The sequence below is a fragment of the Electrophorus electricus genome, chromosome 8 (assembly GCF_013358815.1).
Source record: "Electrophorus electricus isolate fEleEle1 chromosome 8, fEleEle1.pri, whole genome shotgun sequence".
In the NCBI taxonomy this organism is placed as follows: Eukaryota; Metazoa; Chordata; class Actinopteri; order Gymnotiformes; family Gymnotidae; genus Electrophorus; species Electrophorus electricus.
In genome coordinates, this window is record NC_049542.1 from 18,518,469 (window position 1) to 18,546,185 (window position 27,717).

The 27,717-nt window shown below is 37.9% G+C and overlaps 3 protein-coding genes across 4 annotated transcripts; 2 read left to right on the forward strand and 1 right to left on the reverse strand.

Moving 5' to 3' along the window:
• The first annotated feature begins 789 nt into the window (after positions 1-789).
• si:ch211-191i18.2 (uncharacterized protein LOC564095 homolog) lies at positions 790-9,828 on the forward strand. Its single transcript, XM_035529374.1, has 5 exons — positions 790-912; positions 5,903-5,992; positions 6,136-6,257; positions 7,883-8,002; positions 8,363-9,828. Exons 1-4 carry the CDS (start codon positions 837-839, stop codon positions 7,955-7,957), a joined length of 363 nt encoding a protein of 120 aa, XP_035385267.1. The 5' UTR covers positions 790-836; the 3' UTR covers positions 7,958-8,002; positions 8,363-9,828.
• Positions 9,829-21,028: 11,200 nt separating this feature from the next.
• cart4 (cocaine- and amphetamine-regulated transcript 4) lies at positions 21,029-22,083 on the forward strand. The gene is made up of 3 exons (XM_027026148.2): positions 21,029-21,257; positions 21,559-21,639; positions 21,835-22,083. Exons 1-3 carry the CDS (start codon positions 21,132-21,134, stop codon positions 21,940-21,942), a joined length of 315 nt encoding a protein of 104 aa, XP_026881949.1. The 5' UTR covers positions 21,029-21,131; the 3' UTR covers positions 21,943-22,083.
• Positions 22,084-24,298: 2,215 nt separating this feature from the next.
• jtb (jumping translocation breakpoint) lies at positions 24,299-27,480 on the reverse strand. Of its 2 annotated transcripts, none has more exons than XM_027026117.2 (6): positions 27,284-27,480; positions 26,534-26,698; positions 26,331-26,371; positions 26,109-26,194; positions 25,848-25,927; positions 24,299-25,708 (listed from the first exon to the last, which is right to left on the reverse strand). In XM_027026117.2, the coding sequence occupies exons 2-6, from the start codon at positions 26,620-26,622 to the stop codon at positions 25,552-25,554; spliced, it is 453 nt and encodes a 150-aa protein (XP_026881918.1). In that variant the 5' UTR covers positions 26,623-26,698; positions 27,284-27,480; the 3' UTR covers positions 24,299-25,551. The 2 variants fall into 2 exon arrangements, with proteins under 2 accessions (XP_026881918.1, XP_026881917.1); XM_027026116.2 differs by having other exon boundaries at positions 26,534-26,716.
• Positions 27,481-27,717: the final 237 nt, after the last annotated feature.

Sequence of the window (27,717 nt, forward strand, 5' to 3'; positions counted from 1 at the left end):
GCTAAATGCTTTCTGCAGTGCTAGCTCAGTGGTTAAGGTACTTGACTAGTGATTGGAAGGTTGCTGGTTCAAGCTCTGCCACTCTTGAGCCCTTAGCCCTCATCTAATCAAGTTGTACTCAGTCATAATAGTAAGTCACTTTGGATAAAAGTGTCAGCTAAATACTGTAAATGTTTCTCTGCTCACAAGCACTTACAGCCATGACTTAATGTGCTTGCTGTCAAATATTTCCTGTGGACTTTTGGCAGTTCATCATACTCACTTATTTAGTGTTTTTCTTGCTGATTTTGAAACCATCTTTCCCACACTCTGCTCAAAGCTTGCACACACATTTATCACTATTGTACATCACAACAACTACAATGTGTTTCAGCTGTCTAGATGACATTTATATCTACTGACCTGAGAATAACCTCCCTGACCTCTCTGTGGGCCCACAGACCCTCCATCCTAAACCACCGTCAGCTCATCAGATCTTAATCCAAAACCCGTAAAACAGCACTGCTAACCAAAGCTAGCCAGTCATAAACTCACCTGTAAAGGTTTCTGTTTAAATTGATGATATTAGTCCTTAAATTAGATTACACTTATAATAACCAAGACCTCTATAATTTGGCTGGCATTGGCCAGTATAAAAAAGGGGCACCTTTAGTTTGGAAATAACTGAGGCATCCAGGCAAGCCAGGAGAGTTCCCTCCCCCTCGCTCTTTCTCCCACCCCCTCCCCCTTGGCTGTTTCCTTCCCTCTCCTCCCCACTTACATGGTATAGTCATTCAGAGGCACGGTGTGCAAGCTCCTCTCACTCACATACACACACAAACTCTGTGAAGATCAACATGCCCAGGTTACCTCATCACTGTGTTATAGCTGTGTGCATGGCAGGATCTCTGCTACTACTGCCACTCTACTGCGGTGAGTCCAAAGAAATAATGTATAAGTGTATGTGAATGTGTATCTTTGCTGTAAGTGAGAGAGAGAGAGAGAGAGAGAGAGAGAGAGAGAGAGAGAGAGAGAGAGAGAGAGAGAGAAAGAGAGGGAAAAGTTGTATGTGCATGTTTGAGCTGGATATGTGAGAATATGTTGATGTTTAGGTCTCAGAGCTATAAAAGCTATTTGAATGTTTTAGACCACATGTGCTTCTAGAGGGTTGTTTTTGTGGACAAGTGCATATTTTAGGATGAAAAGGAAAATAGACAACATGTGTGATCTGTCTAGAGCACTAAGGTAACTGGTTGCACATGTTTTTGTTTAGGACAGAGTTGTCTGGCAAGTGGGAGTAGTAATTGTGACAGTTTCAGAAAACATTTATGGAGGTAGACATAGACCCCCTGATCCCTTGAGCATCTGGTTTTCAGTTTGTCTGGGACTGCTTCAGCAAGGCCGCATGAACCATGGTCATGCTTCTTGTCGCAACAAGTTTTGAAATGGGATAGCTTAGGGCAGAAATCTTTATATATTTGTACATTTTGACCTCAGAGAAGCAAGGGATGGTAATAGAAAATGTAGAAGAGGGTGAGCAAAGGCAGCCCTGAGGTAAGTGTTGAAATAAAGAAAAATGCTGCTCTCAGCATTTATTTCTCTTAGATCATCCGATCATTTTTTCCTTAAGTAGCTCTTACTTCCAAAAAACAATACAACAAAGGGACATGTGGTGCTTTTGCCTAAAGCAATTCTCTCGTGTATTTTGGAGAACATTAAACACTTCCCTATAGTTTCAGGGCATCTGCTAGATGAAGAAATACCCCGGAAAAGGTATAACCCCCAGGGGCATCCTGACAAAGCCATGTGAGAGTGAGCGGTATTATGGTGTGTGGTTTCCCCAGTATGAGAGCTGGCTCAAGAGGCCAGAACAATCATATGGGTGACGTAACTATTTTCTGTAGAATGTGTCTGTGAGGAAGTAATGCACAACTCTCTTTATTCACACTCAAAAGACTCCTGCCCCAGAAGAAAAGAGATAAGCTTGTGCTTGAGTGACTAAGAAAAAAAGTCAGTTGCTCCATAGACCATACACCATGGACAGCTAAATTCCCTGTGTTTAATATCTATAGTACTGGTCTCCTAGCCATGAACGCAACTGTAATTTCTATGGTGAGTCACAACTGAAAGTCCTTTTAGTTTAGGTTTGGGATTAACTTAATCTGGGAAACAGGCCATAGTGTACATCTTGTAACAGTTTGTTCAACATTGCAGACGTTCATTCAGTATCAGGAATTTAGCTGTGTGGGGGTTTAGAAAGTGCCTAAGAAAAATGAGGTCTCAGGTGACCCAGAAGTAAATGCAAATTGTTAATAGGGCTGGGATGTCATGTAGTTTAACCCAGACCTAGACAAAAAAAAGAAAGCCAGAATGTTCTTTCATCTTCACAGTGAAACTTTATTCTGAGTCATACAGGGTAAAGTGTGAGAGGTTTATGGTTTTTATTTATAATACAGGGAGAATTAACACAGCACTGGGTTTTAGGATGGAAAACCTGGCAGATAGTAGTAAAAGAAATGCTCTCAGATATGTGACATTGGGAAAGCAGTTTGGTGAATTAATCACCAAAAACAAAAGAAGCTCAGAATTAGTAATTGAATTAATACATGATGAATAGCACCTCTGTGTTCTGTCTCTCTTTAGAGTACATACCTTCCAAAGATCACATAAAGAGATTAAATCTGTCATAAATCTTTATTTGGGAGATCTTAACTCACATTAGTGCTATGATCCTAATATTCCATACTTGTTTTGACATGTATAGCACATATCAGTGTAATGTCTGGGAGATTTTGGTATCTAGTTATATGATATCTATATTTGGTCATGGCTGTGCTATAATTCCTTTCGTGAGAAAAAAAGAACCGTATCTTCTATTTTCTTAAGGAATGTTAAGGATCTTAAAGAAGCTGTCAGAAACATACTAGTATATATACACTGTGCTCTCAGTTTAAAGGTGTTGATCATGGCTCAGTTCCATCTTTTTTTTTGTTTCATCTTGTTCAGCTATTTGCTGGGCGACAGCAAATGTCTCTAATGTTGATTTATTGGTGCTCTGTGTGGTCTAATATCCACAGGCTGAACAATGTGTTCAATTTTTAAACTTTAGAATTTTGCTCATATCTATACAAGTCTTCTCAGTAATGATGCACAGAGAATGAGAGAGAGGGATGCAAGCTGTAAAAAAAGTCATGCAGAGGGAAAAAGCTTTGCTAGTAAACAGACTTTACTGTGCCTGGACAAAGCTCAGCTCCATTAATTTTCCCTGCTGGGGAAGGCCTCATTCAGCAGGGCATGTGAATACCTTCAGCATAAAACCCTCTACACCATGTTAATCCAGCACAAACTAAAATATGGCCTTGCTGTTGTTACTTCTTTATTCAGCAAATCCGTGTGATAAAGAAGTCACAATGCTGTTTGGATAGGATCACTTAGCTAGACATAGTGGAACACCTTAGTGAAATGGTTGACAGAGACCATGAGACCTGGATCATGGTACCCAATTCCCAGTGTTGTCTCCTGTAGTGACACTTAAATTAATAGCGGGCGGCTACCATCCCCTGGAGCTGGTAGTCTTAAATAAACACCAGATACTACCAGACTCCTGGCTCACAGCTAGTGCTTACTGCCATGCTGTTTAGGATCCCACTTGTTTATTGGTGTTGATCCAGGTAGTAGCACTCAGTTCTTTTCTTTACTACCTCCATGCTGGGAGAGGATAACAGCTAGCTCATGCCATGAGGTTTCTCAGCACACACTGAAAACAAACTTCTCTTTGCTGTTTTTTTTTTTTTTGAGACTAATAAAGTGCAGCAAGTCTTATTGAATGTTATGGCTAACCACTGTGCTAATGTCCCTCTGGCTTCTGTCAGATACCTTAGCATGCATTGATATGAGCATTCATTGAGAGCACCTAGTTTCTTCAGGGATGTGATTGAAGATAGGCAAAGCTGAGGAGAAGTCGTAATGGTTTGGCATCCTGCCATAAGAAAGTAGAAAGTATCAGACATTTCTTAGCTTTAACAGAAGAGGGAAAAAGATCCAGAGATTTGATATAAGGTACATCTGTTGTAAAACCATGTCTGGAAAAAACTGCACATACTGCACATACTTTACTGAAGCTCACCCCACATGATAAACTGCACAGGACAAGGCCTTTTTGTATCCTAGCAAATCCCAGCTCTAAACTCAGAGCTCAAGTTAGTCAAATACACATATAGAGTATGCATGGGAGTGAATGAGATTTGATAAGTGGGAGAACTTTAACAGCTGCAACACAAACTCCTCAGTTCAGGAGTGTGTTGTTGGGGGCGGGGGGTGGTTGGGGGGTTATTGGAGCGTGTCCAACCAGCACAGGCCGCAAGGCTGGAACCGACCCTGAATATTTTCCTTTAAATCACCTTTGCCAAACTACAGTGATGGCAACATTGCTGGTTTTATTCACCTTTAACATGACTAGATTCATATAAATTAATTTTTACCTGTAATTTATATGCTGTATTTTGTTTATAAATAACTTATAATAAATAATTTGATTTGCTTTCCAACTGTATTGTATACACATCTATCATATTGTATTATGTTTTAACTATATTGTATTAAATTTGTTTTTTGGATGCCTAAAAACATCAGGCAAAGAGACTACTGATGAATGGAACAACCTTTGGCTAACTTAGCATATTTATATTTATTTGAATGTCCCTTTTCACATTTTATAAAATGTATAACAATAAAAAGTAAAAAAGTAAGCAAAGTAAAACTACAATTACTTATCTCTTCAGACAAGTTCAAAAATCCAGATAGAGCTTGTATACGCATCAGGGTTCCCTGGGTTCTATTCCCAGGTGTGAATATTTCTAAAACTCCCTCAAGAAAAGCACTTATATATATAAATGAATTAGATCTAAAAGTTTGGAAGATTATTTGTTCTTCATTTCTGAAATGAGGATGTGGGTTCGCAGGGTCAGTTTTCATCTTCTTTTCTCTAGATCACTGATTGGCCAAACAGTGTAAATCCCAAGAGTACAAGCAGACCCTAGCCTTAAAGGTTTCCATAGAATGGGGGAATCTCCAGAATGCACTTGCTTTTTATAGCCATGTATACACTGACCTCACATGTTCTCTTTATTTTGCCAGTCACAAGTTCATGTGCTTGCTTTGGTCTTAGGTGGCCTATTCATGTCCTGTGATATAAAGTTCCACAAAAAAAACCAAAAAAGGTTGAATGTTTCTAATAAATCTAATAAAGAATGAAATCCCCTTAGAACAAATAGTTTCCAATTTTTTTTTCTTTAACTTAAATGATCTTATACTGTACATGCTGTAAACACCTTTGTATAAAATACTATCACCAAAGAAATGATCACAAACTCATTTTAAATATGATTACAGGTGTGGAGAAATATGGTGGCTGATTGAATATCTTTGTTCTGACAGATGAGGTCCTCCTAGCTTGTTAGGAAGACAGAAACATCCTGACATTGTTGCCTTTTGTTATCCATTGTTTTTTGATCATTAAATACAATGGTGTCAAGTAATTTCCCTACATTCATTTCAAGATAATAGACAATAGACAAATAGACAAATTTCACATACCTAATGAATGGCTGTATAATATGTTTTTGCTAGAACTAGCCAAAATGTATTAAAGCAAAAAATGTGTTAAAGCAGCTAAGCTAATTTAATGTAAGATCATTTGTGATTAACTATTAATAATGAGATATAATTACAAATTAGCTGTAATCCTCTATTCTTTTTAAACTGATATAAAAATGGCATTTTATTTTTAGCAAGATTACATACAGGATTGCAGCAGGATTGCAGCAGGATTATTACTTCTTTCAGTAATCATTTTCTCAGCATATGCCTCATGAACCATCTTTCAAACTCTACCTAATTCTTCCCTTTTTTGTTATCTTCACAGCTTGCCTGGATGTCTTACCTACATATGAGTATGATTCCACTCCATCACCGGAATATGACTACAATGCCACATTTGATTATGTATTCTATAGTATGTATTCCTACCTCACATGGTGCAATAGTTTTTATTTTTGTTTTTTTTTTAAATTTTATTTTATTTTTAACAGTGGCCACAAGATTAGAAACAGTGAGCTGATTGTTTGGTTCATGTTTCATTTCCACTTCTCTCACAAGGCAATGGCAGTAGTGAAGATTTGGAGAAGGTACTTATGGGAGGTGGAACATATGAAAGTGAGACAGACATAAGCCCAACGGATGCAGTATCTCCAATGTCCACCAGCCTAATCACAGATCAGGTATGAAATCCTTTCTCTGGTTTACCTGGCCTTTCCCCTCTTTGAGTTAGAAGACAATGTGCTGAATTTGCAGCCTGCCTGAATTAAGACACTGAGAAAACTATGAGGAGGTTGAACATGTTGCCTCTCCCGAGAACCATCATGACCCTGTGTTCTCATGAACTGGATATCAGAAGGGATAGCCTTATGTTTTGTGTGGGTGGACAAAACTTTGCTCAAACAGACAAAGCTCTGAAGACACACAGCAGACCTCTATCATTTTATACATATAAATCCAAAACAGAATTAATTCTGAAATGAGCTGATTCATCTGGTCAGTGTCTGAAATGCATACCTAGTCTGTTTATGTCAAAACAGTCATGGTTTAAGTGAATATGTGTACTAACTACAGAGTAATAGAGGTTGTGAGCACCAGTGTGATCTCTAGTGGACTGAAAAATAGTCAAACATATGTATGCCTATAAACATAACACATGCCTATAAAGAGCACAAAACACTGCCCAATTACATTTTACTCACAGTCAAATAAAGCAAAGTCACACTTTTTTAACAGAGGACTCACACCCTTAATCAAAACAAAGGTAAATCATAGTCTTAATAAATGTAATGAAACTGCTGGAACTCAGTACTGTTGCATCATCTTGCTATTACTGAAGATCCTATCTAGCATGGAAGTGTATATTGGCAGTGTGCACATGCTGCTGACTCAGTACTGAAAATAAGTGTAAACATATGGCTCTTATTAGAATAGGAGAATCTGAAAAGGCCCATCTGCTTCATATCCCATGTTAAAGGCTGGGAAAATAAACAAAGGCACCTCAATTAAGGCCTCTAACAGTGTGAAAAAAGACCCTACGGGTAGAGCAGTGCTCAGAATTCCTCAGGGTCATTTCTCACCAAGCATCCACAACGCAGGTAGCAGTGTCACGCTGATATTATATTACGCCAATGATTACATTTCTCATCATCCACCCAAGTTCAACTTAGTTTAAACTTCACCAGTAATAGTTATTGTTAAAACTGCAATCAAGATATCTAGATTTCACTAAGGCTGCTTGTAAATACCAGTGTATTACACAGAAGTTATACCTCACCCTTCCTTTAGCTGGTGTGCATCAGTTCATTTCAGACTGAAGGGGTCACCTGAGATCCATTTAAGGATAAAATAAATTAATTTACATCTAGATAAAATATATTTTGATTTCTTAAATGCAATATTGTTTGTTAACCTATATCTAATCTATTTATGTCAATGAGGCACACAAAGGTAGACATTAGCAGTGGATGACAATAAAATTAAAAACATTATTTTTGGCATTCCTTTTACAATTTTTATTGTATTATTGTATTTTATTGCATTGTAATTTTTATTATAAGAAAGCACTGTTCAAAAAGATAACATTATGCTTTGAAAGCAAAATTATGTAGGGTAGGCTTCCAATGATGTAAGATAATTTCTTAGAGATTCCAATAATTATGCCTCCTGGCACCACAGGTTCTGTTTAAAAAGTGACACCTTATTGTTTATCCAACTTTCAGCATTCACAATGACAATTGTATGACAGTTCCTCTGGGTCTCTATTATTCACTTTTCTATTGACACAGCTGTTCTTTGTTCATCTCAGGCCACAAGGGCAGTCTATCCAAATGTACTGCTCACACTTGTCCTGACTGCTCGTCATCTACTCAGACTCCTATAGTTCACACACTTTGCATCACAGGACACTGTCAAATCCATACATGAGGTGAGAACACTGGCCATTCAAATCCTGACCACATTCAACACACCTTTGCATGTCCTATTTTTTTCTTATGTTATAATCAATTTATCATTATTGCTCGAGTCAGATAAATACTATATGTGCTATTTTGGTGCTAACAGCTTTTATCGCAAATTATAGCTGTAGTTGTATTTGATATCAGCAGAGGGCACTCAAAGCAAAGTCTAGGAAGCATTACTACATGTTCAATTGCAGAGAACAAAACAAATAAGCAAAAATATGGTTAAAAATGTTTTTTTCTTTAAATCTAGGACAGATTGTGTTTCCGGTTAAATCAATTTTACATCGACAATACAGAATGTTCTTTTGCTTCTTATTTTGTAGGGTGTCCAGGGGAAAAGAGGGATGGACAGACAACCAAGATGGAGCACCAGAGACTTTGCAAACCAAACTTTGAAACCAAGAAAGACCAACAGACAAACAGACAAACAGACAGACAGACAGATATACAGAAAGACAGTCAGACACATCAGACAGACTCATACATGAATGAACATCCATATCCACAAACTCCCACTTCAAAAAGGCAGTTAAAGTGTCTTTTATTGGCACCCACTACTTCTGCAGAACCCCAGCAAAGACACACTACAGGATGCCACCTCTACTACAGGGTCAAAACAAATTCAAATAACTCAGGAATAGGACACAAGAATAAATGGAACAGGTTGCAAAGAAGTGAAGCTCAAACAAATAAAAGATTACTTTTGGTTAATTAGCTCTCAGATTGTGTTTCCTCAGGGCAGTCAAAGAGATACAGGAAAGCCTTAATTACACGTACGTGTACCCGTGGAGAAAAGACAAGGTTTTATGAATGTTGAAATGGATCATCAAATGAAACATTCCTTACCAGTGACTTCTTGGTACCTCCTGCAGTTTAATGGCACTTTAAAGGTTATAAAACAATTGTATGGAGCATGTTTTTCAAGGAGACTAGTGAATTGAGATCGAGTGCTGAGAAGAGCTGGAGGAGACATTAATTTTCACTCATGTGTGCATGCATGCTCCCTCCACATTTCTATTTAACATAACACCATTATGTTATGAAATTGTTCTGAAATTGTTTTCATGTTCATATTGACTCTCACTAAAAATCCAGTCTACTTCTAAATCAACCAAAAATATTAACAGAACCCAGGATAAATCTACTTGTCTTGAATGGAGCATTCGTCCTAAGACATTTATTACCCTTGTTACCAGATAGCAGATGTGTTTTATCTACATAGTAACATCAAGTACATTTTTCATTACCACTGCATCATAAAACTCCAAACATTCTATTTCTGAAAGAAATCACTTTTGTCAGTGATGGGATAACTGGCCTGTTTAAGAAACAAAACAGATGTACTGTGTGTATCAGAGCAGAAGCTACACCTTCAGCGCAACCCTGCTTCCATTTGGCCAAATTTTAGTGTCGGTCTTGCACAACCTATACATGGGCACTTTCCTAAGCCAATGCACTTGTTCATGACCAGTTTTTCAGTGCTTTGCAGCACAAGTCCTGTGCTATTGTATGTCTGAAGTACTAAATGTTGCATTTATAGTTTGTAAACTGCATATAACAGTTCCATTCAAGGATAAATATACATCTAATTTTATGAACTAAAGAAGCAATATGTATGTGTTGTTAATAATATGGAATAAATATTTTTAATTACATTAATGCATTTGTCTATATAAAAGTTGACAAAGAAATATACGTATATGTAAAGCTACATTGGGAGATGGAAAATTATTGTCTGACCTTCATATTAACAAAGATGTTTGTAGTACTGATAGACATTTATCTTAAACTGGAGATTAAAGCTTGCTTAAGAATAAGTAGTGTCATGGTTATGATTAATTCCTAAATATTTGTGGTTAGTAATTTTTCATCTTAGAAAAATGTCACAAAGTATTAGAGCCCTTTTATGTAGCCTATCCATTGTCAGAAAGAAAACCTACCATAGAATAATATAAAAGCACTAGAATACATATAGAATAATATAAAGGGAAGATAAAATGTTTTATAGACAGTTTAGACAAAAGAGACGAAATATAAACTCATGAAAAGGGAATTTGTTCCTCCAGTGGTTAGAGTGAAGCAGGGCTTTATGATCAACAAGACGAGGAGACAACACGATGAATACATTAGCATTATTTCCAGCCTTTGTGCACCGAACCACACGACGAATGGGAGCAATTTTCATTTAATTCAGATGCAGTCTGTCTGCATCATGCAGACAGTAAATCGTTTTTATGCAGGGGATAAATACAAAGGTCTGTGAGCATTAAGGAATAATGGCTTAACTTATATGCTTATGTGCTTAGTTGTAAACAGAAGGGTAGACTATTGATATGACACAATAGGTGAATATTTCTAACCTAATAAACTTATAATACTGTTCTTAGAAACAATTTTCCCCTAAAAATGTAAAATGCACCATGCGCATTTGTTTTCGCTTTTTTTTTTTTTTTTTTTTTTTTGTATTTTGGCAGATAACATTGATGTAATTTAACAATAACAGTCTAGGTAGCCTACGTCTGTGGTGTTAAACTGAAAATTCGGACGAAGAAGACCGGCGAGGAAACTTTGAAGATATTTTTGTATGATCTCTGCGAACAGAAATGCGGACAAGACAATTCTGAGTGGCGTCTATAAAATAGGTAAAACTTATAAACACGAACAAGTTACAGATGCACGAAGATATTTATTTTATTCCATTTCTCTTTCACATTTATATATGTATTCTCAGCGCGTGACAATCAAATATTTGAGGAAATGTCAAGCGCACACGATGCCTCTGTCACTTGCAATCGGCGAAATATTCATGATTCTCACCTCTTGTATGTTTCGCGAGAAGGCCTTTAGTCAGTATGTTACCACGAGAAGACAGAAACCAACCGTCGGCGTTCGTTTAAAATCAAACAATGCCTGAAGGTCAGGAACGATGTACCTCAGCTGCTCACGGATGGCGACAGGTGCTATCAGACTGTTTGTCTGAATAGGATGTTTATCATCCCACTTCAGCCAGTGCTCTTTTCACTCATTGAAAAAGAAAGCCCCCTAAAAAGCGCCGTGATAAGATCGGCATGGATTTGAACCATGAGCTTCCGACCGAATTATTATTTTGTTTCTGATAGAAGTCTCGTACATTTTGCTGGATAATAAGCTACAGGGTGAAATCTAGATTTATTTTAATAACTAAATCAATACTAAATGTATATCGAGTGATATTTTACTTAAAAAAAAAAAAAATTCTGCCAGGATGTTGCTAACATGCTATGCAGCAAACACTTCAGATTCAGAACAGACTGCGATGAGCACTGTGATCGAGACCAGGAAATGAAAACTGAAAGACTTTTAAAAAGCTGGCATGGAAATATTGTGGAGTATGACAAAACATATTAGAATTTTAAAACCTGGATCTCATAGCAATAGAGAAACGATTTAATCTCTTCCTTGAACATTAGCTACATACCTAAATGATTCAAACTATCAGTAATCAGACCACTTTTCGAAAAACCTCGACCCATGTCAGCTGTCAAACTACAGGCTGATCTCAAACCTTCCCTTTATGTATGTCTTTTTCAGATCGAAGAAAAAGCTGTAGCTCATCAGCTAAGCTCATACCTGAATCAGAACCTGGTACATGAAGTCTTTCAGTCAGGGTTTAGGCCTCATCATAGTACAGAGACAACGCTGATTAAAGTACTGATGACCTGTTGTTGGCTTCTGACCAGGGTTATGTCTCTTTGCTGATATTGCTTGATTTCAGTGCAGCATTTGTCAACATATGTCACATTTGATTAAATACACTCGGAAATATTGTTGGCATTAGGGTAATAGTCCTTTTCTTGATATAAAATGTATTTAGCCACTCGTTACCATCTTGTCAACATGAATGAATTTTTTTTAGCGTATGCTAAAGTTAGTTTTGGTGTCCCACAAGGATCTGTTCTAGGGCCCCTGCATTTTTCTTTATATATGCTACCTGTAGGTGACATTATACATACATACTGTGCTAGTTTCTAATGCTGTGCCGATGATACTCAGCCAAACCAGAGGTCAAATATTATCTTAATATTATTGAGGGATGTGTAAAGGACATCAGACACTGGATGAAGAAAAACATTCTCTCATTTAATCCTTACAGAACAGAATGTTTTTATTAGGCCCACTGTCAGATAGGACTTTGTTCTCTAATTACACAGTGAACATTGAGGGTCTCCCAATCACATCTTCTTTAACAGTTAAAGATCTTGGTATAATTATGGAACCCAATCTCTTGTTTGAAGCTCACGTAAATAATATTTCTAGGACAGCCTTTCTTCTCCTCAGGAACATTTCAAGGATTAGAAGCATACTATCTTCATATGATGCAGAAAAGCTAGTCTATTTACCATTTTCAGATTGGACTACTGTAATGCCTTACTATCTGGATGTACCACTAAGTGCTTAAACAAGCAGCAGCTAGTTCAGCAACCAGAGTACTTACTAGAATTAGAAAATCTGATCACATTACTCCTGTTTTAGCTACATTACATTGGCTCCCAGTAAAATATCATATTGATTTTAAAATACTTCTAATTACCTACAAAGCACTGAAAGGTCTTGCCCCACAGTACCTAAATGAACTCCCAGTGCAATATGATTTATTATGTATGCTTAGATCAAAAGGTGCAGGCTCTTTCTAATAAGAAAATTTACCACAAGGGCAGAACCTTTTCCTATAAAGCTCCCATATTATGGAATGGAATAACGTTCTTGTCAATGTTTGAGACTCAGACACAGTATCAATATTTAAGGCTAGGTTAAAAACCTATTTGTATAGTCAGGTATTTTATTAAATACTTCCTTTCTTGGGTAAAGGTGTAGATCTGGGGGTCCATGGGCATTGAGAGTTATGGTAAAGTTGGACGTTACGATGATGTCAGTTCACCTCTCTTTTGTCACTCACGCTTGTTGACTGAGAGCAGCGGATTGCTGATGTTCCAGGGAGCCCTCATGCCTGTTTCCTTGTGGCTCTATTCTTTTAGTTGTACTTCCATAGCCAGACCTAATCTTTGCACATTATAGTTCCCTAATTTACACACGCCTAATAAACAGACAGGCAGGCTCAGTGACATGCCTAATAATCTATTCTCTCTTTCTGCTGAGGAACACCTACTCCTGATGTCATAATAGTTACTGAGCCTCAACCTGTCTCCACTGCAATAGCCCCTTCAATCACCCAATACACCCCTGCTGTGACCCACCCCCCTTCACCCATGCTCACTACTCCATTGCCCTGGACTTAAATCCCTCAAATCCAGACTATGACTTTTAGAAAACCAGAATAGTCATTTTTTTAAAACAATTTAGTATAAATTTTTTTCGCTCACTACTTAATTTGCCATTCACCGTTGTTTCACATTGCAAGCTATAGGGATCATTCAAGTGCTTCTTGAAGAGGTGTGCCTTCATTGTTTATTTGAAGACAGCATGAGACATTTGAAGACTTTATGGACAGGCAGTGGAAGTTCATTAGACCATCTTGGTGGAGAGTTAACATTTTAAGGCACCATTGAGAAATGGATTAACATTAAATGTTTGGCTTTAAGAGAAAATTTATTGGATTTACTTTTTGGGGGTGTGATGCAGGGACGTAATGCAAGGACAAGACATGTTAACACAGACGTTTATTAACACACAACACTATGAAGTAGCACACAGGCTATGGTTTCAAACACCGACAACCTCAATATAAGACATGAGACTTATATACATGCATGACAATTACACACAACAAGGATCAGGTGAATGACACGAGAGGGCGTGGCAATACAGACAAACACACACACACGGAGTCGTTGGGAGGAGGGGCGCACCGTGACAGGGGGACAGGATCAGAGATCCTATTTTGGCAGGACTTTACTTTAGGGGGATTGAGGAGGATGCCACATTAAATGAACTCTCAAAAGAAATGACAAAAAGAAACATAAAAAGGCTCTAGCTCAGTAGTCTTATATTGGCTCAGTAGTCTTATATTGACTAAGGTGTAGTCTCTGACTAGACTTTGAAGCTCCAATCAGCTCTCAGTCTCAAAATTCTACTAGTGCTGGACAGACTAATCAGCAGTGAGAGGTTAACAGGATACAGGTGACACTGTTGTCATAACAAACTGGTTCCTGTTTCTCTATATAACATGTTTAATCATGACTGTACATTCCACACACTAGCTCCACAACATGCTCTGCAAATACACGTAATTATCATAAATATTGCACATTATGTATGCTGATGGGTCACATTGATGCATGTGTGTATATTTAAGATAGATAAGAGCTTCGGTCTTTGCTACTGTGTTTGGGGTACCTATAGGGGTACCATCTAATTAGTGAGTAAATAAATGACTTGGCACATAAAGATTTGTGTTATCAGTTTGATGATTGCTAACAAGCATTTTCCAGTCTGAATTCACTTTTTCAAAGTTCTGCATTTCTCTTATCTCTAAAACCAACTAATTCTATCAGAACACTATCAGAACACCAAGTTATTTCTCAGCAAGAATTATACTTCAAAACAAGTTGACCCCAAAAACATGGACACCAGCTAACATTACAAGTTGTATAATGGTGTCTCTGATATTTACATAAACCAACATTCTACAGCATAACAAGAATAGTATTCTTCATTTTTTTTACAGGGACTGGATGCAAAATATAAAACAAAATTATGACAATTTCAACAAGCCAACAACAAAAAATTCAGAGACAGTAAGTGTAAGATATTTACCAAACAATAACAATATAGTTTAAATGTATAGCACAATACTTACAAAATGTTGTCTACATGTAACTAATCCTTAGAGCTTTATGTTTGTACATTTGGCTAAGGATACCATTAATCTAGAACCCTGTCTGAGAAAATGGATAAAAATACACATGCACACACACACATACACATACATACTTATCTGTGGAAACCTTTTGTAATGCAATTTTGACTGACCATCCATCCATCCATCCATCCATCCATCCATCCATCCATCCATCATCACACTGAATCTACTTCTGTCTTCAGAACTGCAGCAAATAGTCGTGGCATAGATTCCACTAGATGTTGAAATTGTTCTGCAGGAATCTTGGCCCATACAGACAGGATAGCTTCTCACAGTTGCTGTAAATTAGATGGTAGTAATGACATGCTCTGAACAGCCCATTCTACCTTGTCCCAGAAATGCTCTCTAGGACTGAAATCTGGGGACTTTGATGGCTAGGCAAGCAAGGAAAGCTCACTGTCATGTTCCTAGAACCAATCTATGTATAACCCTTGTGGCATGGTGCATTTTCCTGCTGACAGGGTCTTTCTACCCTTGTGTGAACAGTTGCCATGAAAGGATGTACTTGGCTAGCCACAACATTTAGGTAAGCCCTATTAGTCTACAGATATTAGTGGACACAGATGTGCCAAGAAAACATACCCCACACCATTACTCCATCTGCATGGTGCAACTGAAACCTGGATTTATTTGAACAGGCAATTGTTCCACAGCTCAGTGATCCAATGTTTCGCACCCTTTTTCCCACTGAAGTCATGTCTTTCTGATTCCCTTAGACACCAATGTCACTCAAACTGGTTGACTGCTGTTATAGCCCATCTATGCTAAGGAACAGGTTTTTGGACATAGCTGGAGCACCAGTGTAGTATTCAATTACAGTTTACCTGACTGTACACCTCCTGTGTATAAGAATGATTCTTGACATCCTAATCTGACCCCTTTTTAAGAACAGGCAAAAGGGGCATACTGAAAAAGCTATGCATAGGATGAAAAGGGAAGAAGAGTACAGATTAGCTTGGAAATGCTAAGGCAGAGCAGCATAAGATTTAACCAAGTAAACTACAAACAGAGGGGTTTAAATACAGAGACACATTTAGGATATTGAGACACAGGTGATTTGAGATTGGAAATGCACAAGAAGATTATGGTTAAAGTAGTTTGTGGGAGGCAGGCTAGAGGATGAAAACATGACATCTAATTTCCATACATGGAAGCTAAAATCATGGACGGGCAGGTGTCTCTAATAATATGGCCATTCAGTGTATATATTTGTATATGTATATATTTTCTGGACTGAAATTGATGTTGTCATTCCTTGGAACTGTTGGAGCCACTCCGCCAACCTGGGAACGGTTGGAGCCAGTTTAGGGGTGCTAGCCCCAAGTGCCTCTATCAACACTGGGTCAACCTTGGTGTTAATGTTCCACAGTAATATTCCACATACATCTGTTGATGTAATGGAAATGGTACAGTGGGAGTGCCCTGTTGTTTGCATTTTGCATCTTAAGGTTTGAATCAAGACTACTCCAGTGGCATATGCCAGTTTGTTGGTATGGTGCTTATTGCTGCATTCATATCTACTAGCATACTGTATGAAGGTAACTTGCCACTAAGTCAGGAAGCCTATATTGGTGTTTAACTATAGTTATATTAGTCATGATCATATTCTGCACATCCACAGCTGGAACACACATCATGCCCTCATGGTAGCCCTCATTTCATTGTGGTACTATTGGATTACATTTGCATTCTGACAATTCTTTCTCAGACGCAGTAAATGTTCTATCCAAGCAGTGACATTTCCCCTTTATTTCATCCCTCTTCAGTTGTGATTGTTAATCTGGGTGAGTCCAAGCAGAATTTCTCTTTGTTCATGCTCTCATGTTTCAGTGGTAGGTGAACTGTAACATTAACCATGTGAAAGGTAGTAGAAAGATCTAAGAAGATCAGGACTGATGAGTTTGGCTGATCTTATAGCATTAAACATAAGCATATTATATCTTACATATTACATCACTTTTGTCTCTCAATTTATAACTACCTCAAATGTATTAACTGCCTCAAATTACCTCAAATTATTCCACTCTGTGTCACAGTTAAAACTGAAATGAGCAAGTTTATACATAGACATAAATGCACTATCCTCATGAAAAATAATCAAATTCATGATATTAAAATATAAAAAATATTACATATTTTAAAACCATAACTTTTAAACAAAAACAAACAAAACAAACAAAGAAACAAAAAAAAAGTTGACATTCAAGACTGACACAAAATACTGCAAAGTGAAAAATCATAAAAAGTCACAAATGAGCGTTAAAAGGTCTGATAGCTGTGATCAGTGTTCCATGTCTCAGTCTCTTTGTCCTTGCACCTGTGCAGGTCAGATGATTTCTATTCCTGAGGCCCATGCCTGGCCTCACTATTCTTTTCTGTGGGAGTAAATCATTTGCAGGATGACTCAGTGCAGACAAGCAGGTTTTTGTCTTCTTGACTACAAAGTGGTAAGAACTGGAGATAGATTTTTAGATTTCAGTTAGGTTTTGCTATTATGTCAATTGCTCTTATTTTTAAGGCCAGCTCTTGTTTTTTGTACAGCCAGCATATTTCAGACATGGCCTAATCAGTATTGAATATAGTGTTGAAGGCTCACTGGGGTATCTTGTTTCTCACCATAACACTGAAAAAATGCAAACCTTTAAGGCTTTTCTCAAATACAGGTTAATATAAAGATCACAGTTTAAGCTATTTTCTAAGTGATAGCCCAGATCTTTTGCATTTGTGACCACTGGAGCTATCTGCCCTCCCAAAATAAAGGGTCTGTGGTGCATTTTTTGAAAAGCAGATTTAGAGTTCAACAGGCTTTTTTCCCTTTCTTTCTGTTATCTGTAGCCAATTTCTGCAAAACATCTGCCTCTTGTTGTACTCTCTTCTCTCTTTTGTCAGCATGCCTTGTGTCTAATGTTTCAGCGGAGACATGTTGTCATGTCAATGTGTGTAAAAGAAACGAGTATGAAGAAATAACCCCTCCTTGCAGGACACCACATGTTACCTTTTTCTGTGAACTAAAGAATCCATTTGTTTTTATCAAGTCAAATAACTGCAACCCATTGAGTATTTGTCGATGGAGGTCAGTTGAATCAAATTCCTGTGACCTACGTGATCAAAGACGCTTGAAATGTTGGCCAGTAAAACTTATACCATAGTTGTTTCTTAGAGCCTGTTTGTGTCAGCCAGGTGTGTGTGGATCTTACCAAAGCATTAACTGTAGTACCTCCTGGAAAATAAGCATGCTGATTGCAAATTGTTTATTTATCTATTTAAAAAAAAAATCCTGTTTATTTTCATGTTAGCATTTGGAGGTGATTATAACAAGATTATTAATTGTAAGCAAATAATCTCTTATACAGTTTTACTGGCTGGTTAAGATTGGACAGCACATATAAAGAATTTAGAATTTTTTTCACTGGTTGCTTGTTTATGGCTTGGTCCAAATAGAACATTCTTTTGCTGTGAAAACGTTTGAAAAATGGAACTAAGAATCAAAAACATTTATTAGCAATGAAAATACAATAATAGTGGCCTCCTTAGACAGACCCTTGTGGAGAAACATAGCTATGTAAGCCAAAAATTCCTTCGTGACACACTAAGCAATACCTATTTTATACACAGTTACAGTGGTGGCCATGTTAAATGTTGATTAATGGCCTGATAGTGTGGAGATGTATGACCATGGGAGACCATGACTCTCTGAATAATATAAGGGGCATCCCACACAAATACACACTCTCACACACATGTGGAATGTCCACCTGCTAGACTTCTATGGTCTTCCTCTTAACCAATAAGCAAATCATGAATTGAATTTATTAAATGTAAAATTTGTTGTTATGTTGGGTATATAAAAATGCACTTAAGAAGAGTATTAATGTAGGTATTTTGTGTCTGTGTCTTATCTCTCCCTTGACACTGCCCTGCATCACATTATTTCAACAGTTAATATCTGATTTTCACCACACTAATAGGTTCAAAATGTATTAATGTTATTCAAATACTTTTTATAACCATACATGGTACTTTTTCAAAAAAGCTTAAGCCTAAATTGCTTGAATCCAGATCTTGCTCAAAATTAAACTCTGATGTATGTGAATTCTTATTTCAGACACTGTTAGCTTTAAGACCCACAGAAGATCTAGATCCTAAATATAGTTTTGAATACTTTTGATCGTAATCACTTTCAAGCAAGGGTCCCAAGACGATCTATTTCGCACCTACACTTCCTTCAATTTCACACCTATTGGAGCTAGGGTGGGAAGAGCTAGACTTACCTATCATGAGTCATTAAATGTGCATTAGTTATACTACTAGGTGAGGGGAATAGATGGAAGTAATGAGAGAGGTTGAGGTGGTGAGATGATCAGAATATCATTCTTCATTCTTAAAGACAGTCCAGTTAAATGGTTGAAGTGGAACAGGTTGGTGTGGAGGTAATATCAGAATTTTGTCATTTTTCTGTAAGATAGCAAAGTTAAATTATAGACTAAGCGCAGGAATAACAGTGGGAGAGAAGCAGCCTATTTCATCTCAACAGGTGTAATCTTATAGGTGTATAGACAAGTAATCTAAGGATATAGGAATATGTCTCCCTAACATATTCTGGCAACGGGGAGTGTGAACTAGGTGGGAGAACACACTGCAGTGCAGGATTTCCTGGCTAAACATCATGCAGGCAGACTTCCATCATGTCCGGTTCCTCGTGCAGGTGGTTTATGATGTCCTGCCAAGTCCAGCAAACCTCCATGCTTGGGGAAAGAACGACATACCTACCTGCCTCCTTTGCTCCGGAAGAGGCTCTTTGGAACATCTCCTCAACAGCTGCCCAGAGGCACATGTGGATGGCAGATTGCTATCGGTGGCCCCACGACCAGGTGCTTAAGGCAGTTGCTGAGAGCATAGCCTTGGCCATTAGCACCAGCAAACACCATCATGCCCAAAAGAAGGTAATCACCTTTATCAAAGTGGGAGATAAACCTCAGACACGACCCAGAACAGCAACAACGGGCCTCCTCCATACAGCCTCCGACTGGCAACTCCAGGTTAATCTGGGAAGGCATCTGAGGTTTCCTCAGCATATACCTGAAAAATCACTTTGCCCAGACATGATCATCACCTCTGCTGCTTCTAAACAACTTATCATGCTGGAACTTACAGGGCCCTTGGAAGAGTGCATGGCGGAAGCCAACAAGAGGAAGCCTGCCAAGTACCAGGTACTGTTGGAGATGTGCAGAGGCAGAGGCTGGAGGATGAGCTATGAGCCCATAGAAGTGGGCTGTAGGGGCTTTGCAGGTTGCTCCCTCTGTAGAGCTCTTAGTTGACTGGGCACCTCAGGAATGGCTAAGAAGAGGGCCATACAATCTGCAACTGAAGCCACAGAGAAAGCCACAAGATGGCTTTGGCTCAAAAGGGCTGATCCATGGCTAGCTGCTGGGACGCAAGTCAGGGCTTGATCAACCCCGGCTGGGCCCCCTGTCTAATGTTGAGAGACCCGAAACATCCAATGACTCCAGGTTACATCACTGATGATGCGTCCTAGTACATCCACGAGATGTTTCTTATATAATAATATGGAATATTTAATAATTATGACACAAGCTTTTACTCAACTATTTTACATACATATATAACCCAACATGTAATAACAATTTAAATATTGAATTTTCATGAACTGTTGATTCTTCACAGAGATATGACCACTGAGAAGCATGTTAATGCAAAACTACATCTTTACCTTGTTAAAAGGTATTATGGTCTTAGTCTTGCAAATCCCAAGATTTTTCATATTTATTTCTTGGTTTTTATATTTTTCTAAAATCTTTTTTTTTTTTTTTTCCCTAAAAAGCAAAAGTGACCTGTGGGTTCTAGTGGATGAATGTAATAAATCCCTTGCTATGTAAACAATAGCTATAGAGACAGATATGACAGACTCGCTGTCTCCTCCTTTTTCTCCTTTGGGATGTCAAAGCAGTGTTGTCATTTGTTCTTGATACTTATTTGCACCTGTAGAAAAATAGGATTTGGAGATGAAGGTAATGACGTTACATGAATATATCAGCCCCGTACTCAAATCGTATAAATAGGGAAAACTTAAAAGCAGTCCAGTGACACAACAGCATCAAGTAGTAAAGAGTGAAGACGTCAACGGAAACTTCGAGTGTTAGTATCGCTTACTCGGAAAAAGAGAAGTAAAGTGTTTTTAACCAACACTTGACTACGCCAAAGCATCCAGAACCATGGACAGCGTCAAAGCAGCACTGTACCTAGGTGCATGCATTGTGTTCAGCGTCGTCTGCCAGGGTCAGATGTCACTGGATAACAGACTGTCAACGCAAGAGGATCAATTTGTTACCAGAGACTTGGTAAGAACTAATCATATTGTGGAATCTAACTTTTGTAAAGGTTGTTTTGCGATCTGGGTTACTTTCCCCGAGTCTTCATTGAAGTATAATTACACTATTATACTGTAAATATCGCTGTTATCGCTGAAATGAAAAGGCTATTAATAATAACGATGGTAAAGATAAGTCTGATAGTTATCTGATAAGATAAGTTGGCTACACAAGTAATTTGTTTCAAATTCTCTGAAATCAATTTCATAACCTTTGTGATCTACATCGGAAAATTGACTCGGATATGTTCATTAATTCTTTCTTCTCACAGGCTGAAGCATTCGGAAAACTCTTAGAACGAGACGAGGGCAATCGGATATTGCTGGAGAAAAAAGCTAGTGTCATTCCGAGGGTAAAGCATAGTTTAGTTCATGTAGAGCACTCAAAATCGAAAAAAAACGTTTTGCAAATATTAATGGATTGTTATTTTGTATGTATATATGTATATCAGAAAATCAATCTATGACAATATGGAATCATTAACAAATGAATTTTATTATCTTTAAATAAGGAAAAAGCACGTTTCTTCTCTTTTTTTTCTTTTTAGTGCGATTTGGGAGAACGCTGTGCCATGAAGCACGGACCGCGCATTGGGCGACTGTGTGACTGTACGAGAGGGACCGCGTGCAACACCTTCTTCCTGCGCTGCTACTGATTGACGTCGCGCGAACACTTTTCCGAGACTGCAACTAGCCGGGAGCTTACTTAACGGGCATCGTTCAGTGTGTGAATTTACATGAGCTATGTCTTAAAATTGTAATGTTCGCAATCTTGCCATGTATGTATACGATCCAAACTTTACCTGATTTATTTTTGTTTAATAAAAATGTCTTTAAGGCTCATTGATTCTGCATAATGTCTAATTAATGAAGCTACAGATTTGTATCTGTAGTTTGCACCCTTTTACAATAGGCATGTTAAAATGTTGAAACATGTTAAAACATCTTAGAAATAGAAAATGGATATATATATATATATATATATATATATATATATATATATATATATATATATATATATATATATATATATATATATATATATAAAATCGAAAAGTTGACACGGGCATAGAAATTCAGGGGAAATGTCTTAACCATACAGTCATTGTATTAATCAATGTGATATGTGCTCTCACTTGGGCGACGACGTTCTTGAAGCAATATTACGATTTATACGATGTACTCAGAAAGACAGCAGCTAATTAAGAAGACACTTATCAAAGGGATTGAAAGGAACAAAGTTTCCCTCTAATACTGTTCAGTGACTAATGCGGGTCCGGTTACTGCTGACCAGAGGTTAGTTATCTTATACGTCTAATAGGTTTCGCCTCTGATGTTCTTATCAAGGGTTTTTGGCTCAGTGATGAACTTTACATAGTCTGGTATCTCTAGACGGGCTCACTATTAAATCAGAGCTGAGGATTAATGGCGCTGTGCCCTTATCTGTTCCAGAGAAAACCCCACTCTGATTCTGAATTTGACCTTTTCCCAACATCATAAGATGGCATAATATAGCCCGTGCTTCCGTAATTTTCTCCGGGGCAGATATGCCTTGACATTTATTTTAATAAAACATCAAAAGATCTAACCGCATTAGAATAAAATGATTGCATGACCGCAATCTTTTGTTGGTAGATGATAGTTTGGTGACATGACGAAACTGACTTTTAGATGTAGGCTAAACAGATCAGCAACATTCTACCGATATTTGCGGAAAGGCCGCACATTGCATAAAGCAGCAGAGGAGACTACAAAAGAGCCAGACACAGTCAGCAAATCCGCTCTGAAGTGGGCTATAGGATTATTGTAGACTAAAATAGTTGACCATGTCCGTGTCAGCTATATTGCAGGGAATGTACAGTCTATTCATGTTTAATACTATAAAACTAATGAAAAAGTTAGTTTATTCAGTCAGTCAGGCATTTCTATAATTTCCACAAAAAATAAAATTGGAAATGTCCCATTATCCACAGATGTTCGTTACAATGACGTGGAGCAGCTCAGCACCTCAGAGAGATCCCACAGGCCCTGCCATAGTTTATCCGAATATATCTCGGCCAAGTACTCATGCTCGCAAACGGCAGGAGTAGGTTAGCCGCACAGGTATTACTGACACTATGCCAAAATTCTCTTTACTGTTCCCTGTAGTTTATATAGTTGTATGTTTTACCAGTGTAAATGCAAGACCACAAGAACGCCAACAAGTGAGACCGATCGATGCTACCGTAACCAAAACAGAATCGGTAAGTCAAATTCATTGACCCAAGCAAAGTAGTTCACACACCAATTGGTAGTCTAATTCGGTGTAGCTCGTGCACTGATCATTCTATTACAATCATTTTTGCTAAGCATGCTTATATAGGCATCTAATAAAATTATTAACGAAAGTATTATCTTCATAGATGAAATCCAACTACGAAAGCCTCGAGACAAATAGCATGGCTTTGTTACGGAAGACCTTCGGTCGTCTTCCAGGAGTTTGCAGGCATTTAAAAAGAAGGAGAATAACAATTATGGTATTTCTATGCTCTCAAAGGCAATAAGTCGCTGTTGCTAGATAAACAAAAATCTTGGCTGTATAGACGATATACTCCTCTTAACATAATCACACAATGCATTCACTGTACGCTTCAGCAACACCTAGTGGATTAAAATCAAAGTAAGGAAGGGCACGTTCTATGTAGTATTTTTGGTTTTGGTGTTTGTGTAGATGACGCTCACACAGTATTTCGGCAAAAACTATATTGCACATATTCATCATATGTTCTCTGTATCTTTTCCTCTCCACAGTGCAACACTGGAAGTTATTGTCCCGTATTAAGAAACTCTCAGCATGGCCACGTCTGCTCTTGTGCTAAAGGATCAAGGTGTACTCACTTTTTCCTAAAGAGTTTTTAATCTAACATTGCTTTGCTATTGCTGGAAAATGTAAAACACTTATTCTCATGTAGAGATACCAAGTGTTTGTACTTTAGTCAAGGGATATCAAAGACTTAAAAAATACATAGCATATAGACTATATTTACTTTATTCCCCAGTTCTCCTTTTAGATACAGAGAATAAGAAAGTTCTCACATTTTTCATAAAAATACATTATTGAGTTTGGGAGGACCACTAAAACTGGCCAAGGAAGAAAATCTTAGTCAAGAGCATGCAGTTTTCTTTAGTTATAATCTTGTGCAGCAACAAAAAAGACAAAACATGTCATAACTCTTGCAAGCTTGCCTTACACTGATGGACCATGCAAGACCAGATGGGTACGGTGTTCAAAATAAATAAAATCAGCTGTAAACCAGAAAATACATGTCTCTATTCATTATCAATTACCTAGTTTAAAAATGCAACATTTGTGTTAGCATACTGCATATTTTTACATTTTTGTCATATATAGATTTAAAAGAGGGCTGAGTTTTAGATTAAGGAAAGTCAGTAGCAGCAGTGATGCCTGGCATGTGTGTGGATACTGTAAAAAAAAATATGGGACACACGCTCACCCACACCATACACAAGACAAACAGATAAAAACATAGTATAGAACCGAAAACTGCAAGATGAACAACCCAAACATTGGACTTTTGAAAATAAATTTGAGAACACCTCAAAGTGTAGATATGTAAATTTAAAAAGAAGGGATGAGTTATCTCTGAAAATTGAAAGTAAAATTCTCTCAGGTTTAATTTGGGATTGAGCATACAATCATTCCTGGTTACATCCCTGGTCTCTCTCTCGCTGTTTTACACACAGACAGGTACGGTAAGGGGAGATGTGATTAGGTGCCATTTTAGGTGTGATTATATTGGAAATTATGGCAAATCATATTTTGCAAAATTAAAGGCATGGACCACACACACCTAAAAAGCACATAGTATTTTAAAAAATAATTACAAACTTACATACTCTGCTTGTACATAGGACAACACATTTTGTCTGTTTGATTTTGATGCTAATCCCCCTATTCAATTTCTTGAGCTTCACAGTTAAAAGGAGATTACTGTAGAAATAGCACGAACAATCTGGGGAAAGGGTCAATTTCTTATGGAAGCAGCAAACTGTTGTCTACATTTAATGTCAGAAAGAAAAGGAACATTGTGTCCTCTCAGCCAGAAACACTGTGCATGAATGTCCAACGTCCACAATCCATGTGACGCATGTATCCTGTGAGGTGAACTGGTTACAACAGCTGTGCTCTAACACTGAATCTTTGCTGAAAACCATGGAGCACTTAACCTCTTGGTCATATTTCTGCAGCAGTCTTTAATACCATACTAAATAGATTCTATCTGCCGGCGAACCTTTTCCGAGGCTTGGCGGTCTAAGGATTGTTGTCGGATAACCACTAACAGTGCAAAGACAACAGTGAGCCCCAACATGGCACCCTCAAATTTCCAGAAGAGGTGCTCCTCCATCACTGCAGAGCGGCAGCTACCATGAACAAAGAGAGAAAGACAGAGTGGATGATCACATAACTTAACTACAACAAAAGTTTTTAAGGACACTACAGTAGCTCACTCTTAGTGCTAAACAGAAACAACAAAAAAGCAAGACTGAAAGGGGCACTCACCTTTTGTACTCATCTTTGTTGGACTTGGTGCAGTTAATCCTTTCCACATATCCTGTCTGGCTGCAGGCCACTATCCTCTTCTGGAGAGATTATGAGGGGCCAGGGGGCATCACACAAGACAAAGAAACTGTAAGCATCTTTACAGTATGTGCTGAGTAGAATCAAAGCAAAAATGCTGAGTGATCCCTCTGGGAAAATGCACACAAATTATAAGGGTTACAATAGATATTATATATCTGCTTATTTAAAAATGGTTCTCACCGCTTGAAAACCATTACACATGGTGCATTCTGTAGCAACAACAAACTCTTCCATTTGCCAACATGGCATGGTCACCACCTTTGTTCCTGCAATTCAGAAACAAATAGCAGCATTACAAACATGTAGATTTTATTTCCAACTGGGTTGTAAGAGTTTTAGTGTGCTCTAGATAGGCTTCTTTGTGATTAAGAGTATGGCCATTGGTAAGACATCTTCATGTACCTGTGGTTTTCTCTTCACTGAGAAGAGCTGCACCGAACACTCTGAAAATACATTACAGAAAGGTGTAGAAGGCAAAGATAAACATCACAAATATCAGAACTCAAGCTCCTGTAGTATCCACCTCTCCATGTTACACAGTAGGGAGCCAGAAACGAATCATTCATCAGTCTACATCATAATAACATTGCATATTTTCTACTAACCTGAATGACACCAATCCCCAAAAGAGCGCGTGGAGTGCCAGAACTCTGGGTTTGAAACACGACATCGGAATCCTACAGTCACTCTCCATCCCTCCGATCCACGTCCACACAAACGACGATGAAGCTTTATAAATATTTCAGCGCTTCATGTAAGCTTTCCTGAACCTGGTAAAAAACGAGCACCTTAAACACACATGATTTAAGGGAGGTGAGTTATGTCGAAGCTCCCTACACAAAACAAATGAACAAACGATAGTTGGACAGCTGTCATATGTTGATAAATAATTTTCAAAAATAAAGTAGTTAGCTAACTAGTTAGCTAAGCTAGCTAACTATATGACGCATGGTATTTGTGTGAGATATTACTTTTTTCACATTTTATATAGCCAGCTGGCTAAATTAAGTTAAGTTATCACGAGAGACAGCAAAAACTCGATTTAGTAAACAACTGTTAGGCTGCTAAAACCATAGCTAGCTAGCGTTACATTGCTAAGTTAGGTGGCTAGCGTTAACAACCTAAAAGAGGTTGGTGGTTGTTGTAATTATAAATGGCAAGAACCCCGTTTTAGGACTAAGACCTACGACGGACTAGGCACCTAAATCATCTAATTAGTCAGCTACAAATTGTCTATCAACAAAGAATGAAGCTCCTAAACATATCGGTTTATTAGCTAGCCAGCTAGCCTAGCAGATGACCCTGGTTAGCTATCTTAGCTAGCTACCGTAGCTGGTTAAGAGTCCTTATATTACCTTATATTACAATTACCAGCCACTGCTTCTTTTATCACGAAAAATCTCGATGTCAGTGATTTCGAATGTTTAAAAATAGCCACGTTAGATCGCGTGACAGTTCATAACTCAGATGGTTTGCCTAATAAATACTTAGCTATATACTTTATTTACACAAAACTGAGGACGTGACTATCCGCCATTTTGAACATCAGCGTTGTTGTGACGTCATATTAACGGAAACGGGGCGTTGTTTCAGAAAATAAATATTACATCGCCGCCTAGTGGCTGGATTTATGGCCAACATGCATTGGGGTTAAAATGTGTGCAAAATTGGTTACAGTATGGTTGCATCATTTTCATTTCCAAATTTCATGAAATTCAGTTTCCTGACTAAAATCGAATTTAACCTCATAGCAGTATCCCACTCGCAGAGGATGAGCAGTGTTTCCTGC

What these genes read in the sequence shown, in the direction of transcription:
- si:ch211-191i18.2 (XM_035529374.1), top strand. Translation starts at nt 837, where the DNA reads ATGCCCAGGTTACCTCATCACTGTGTTATAGCTGTGTGCATGGCAGGA. An exon ending in ATTTGATTATGTATTCTATA is followed by an intron (nt 5,993 to 6,135) that starts GTATGTATTCCT and finishes TTCTCTCACAAG; the next exon opens with GCAATGGCAGTAGTGAAGAT. An exon ending in CCAGCCTAATCACAGATCAG is followed by an intron (nt 6,258 to 7,882) that starts GTATGAAATCCT and finishes TGTTCATCTCAG; the next exon opens with GCCACAAGGGCAGTCTATCC.
- cart4 (XM_027026148.2), top strand. Translation starts at nt 21,132, where the DNA reads ATGGACAGCGTCAAAGCAGCACTGTACCTAGGTGCATGCATTGTGTTC. An exon ending in AATTTGTTACCAGAGACTTG is followed by an intron (nt 21,258 to 21,558) that starts GTAAGAACTAAT and finishes TTCTTCTCACAG; the next exon opens with GCTGAAGCATTCGGAAAACT. An exon ending in AAGCTAGTGTCATTCCGAGG is followed by an intron (nt 21,640 to 21,834) that starts GTAAAGCATAGT and finishes TTTTCTTTTTAG; the next exon opens with TGCGATTTGGGAGAACGCTG.
- jtb (XM_027026117.2), bottom strand. Translation starts at nt 26,622, where the DNA reads ATGGAGAGTGACTGTAGGATTCCGATGTCGTGTTTCAAACCCAGAGTT. An exon ending in TGGGGATTGGTGTCATTCAG is followed by an intron (nt 26,372 to 26,533) that starts GTTAGTAGAAAA and finishes ATGTATTTTCAG; the next exon opens with AGTGTTCGGTGCAGCTCTTC. An exon ending in TGTGTAATGGTTTTCAAGCG is followed by an intron (nt 25,928 to 26,108) that starts GTGAGAACCATT and finishes TAATCTCTCCAG; the next exon opens with AAGAGGATAGTGGCCTGCAG.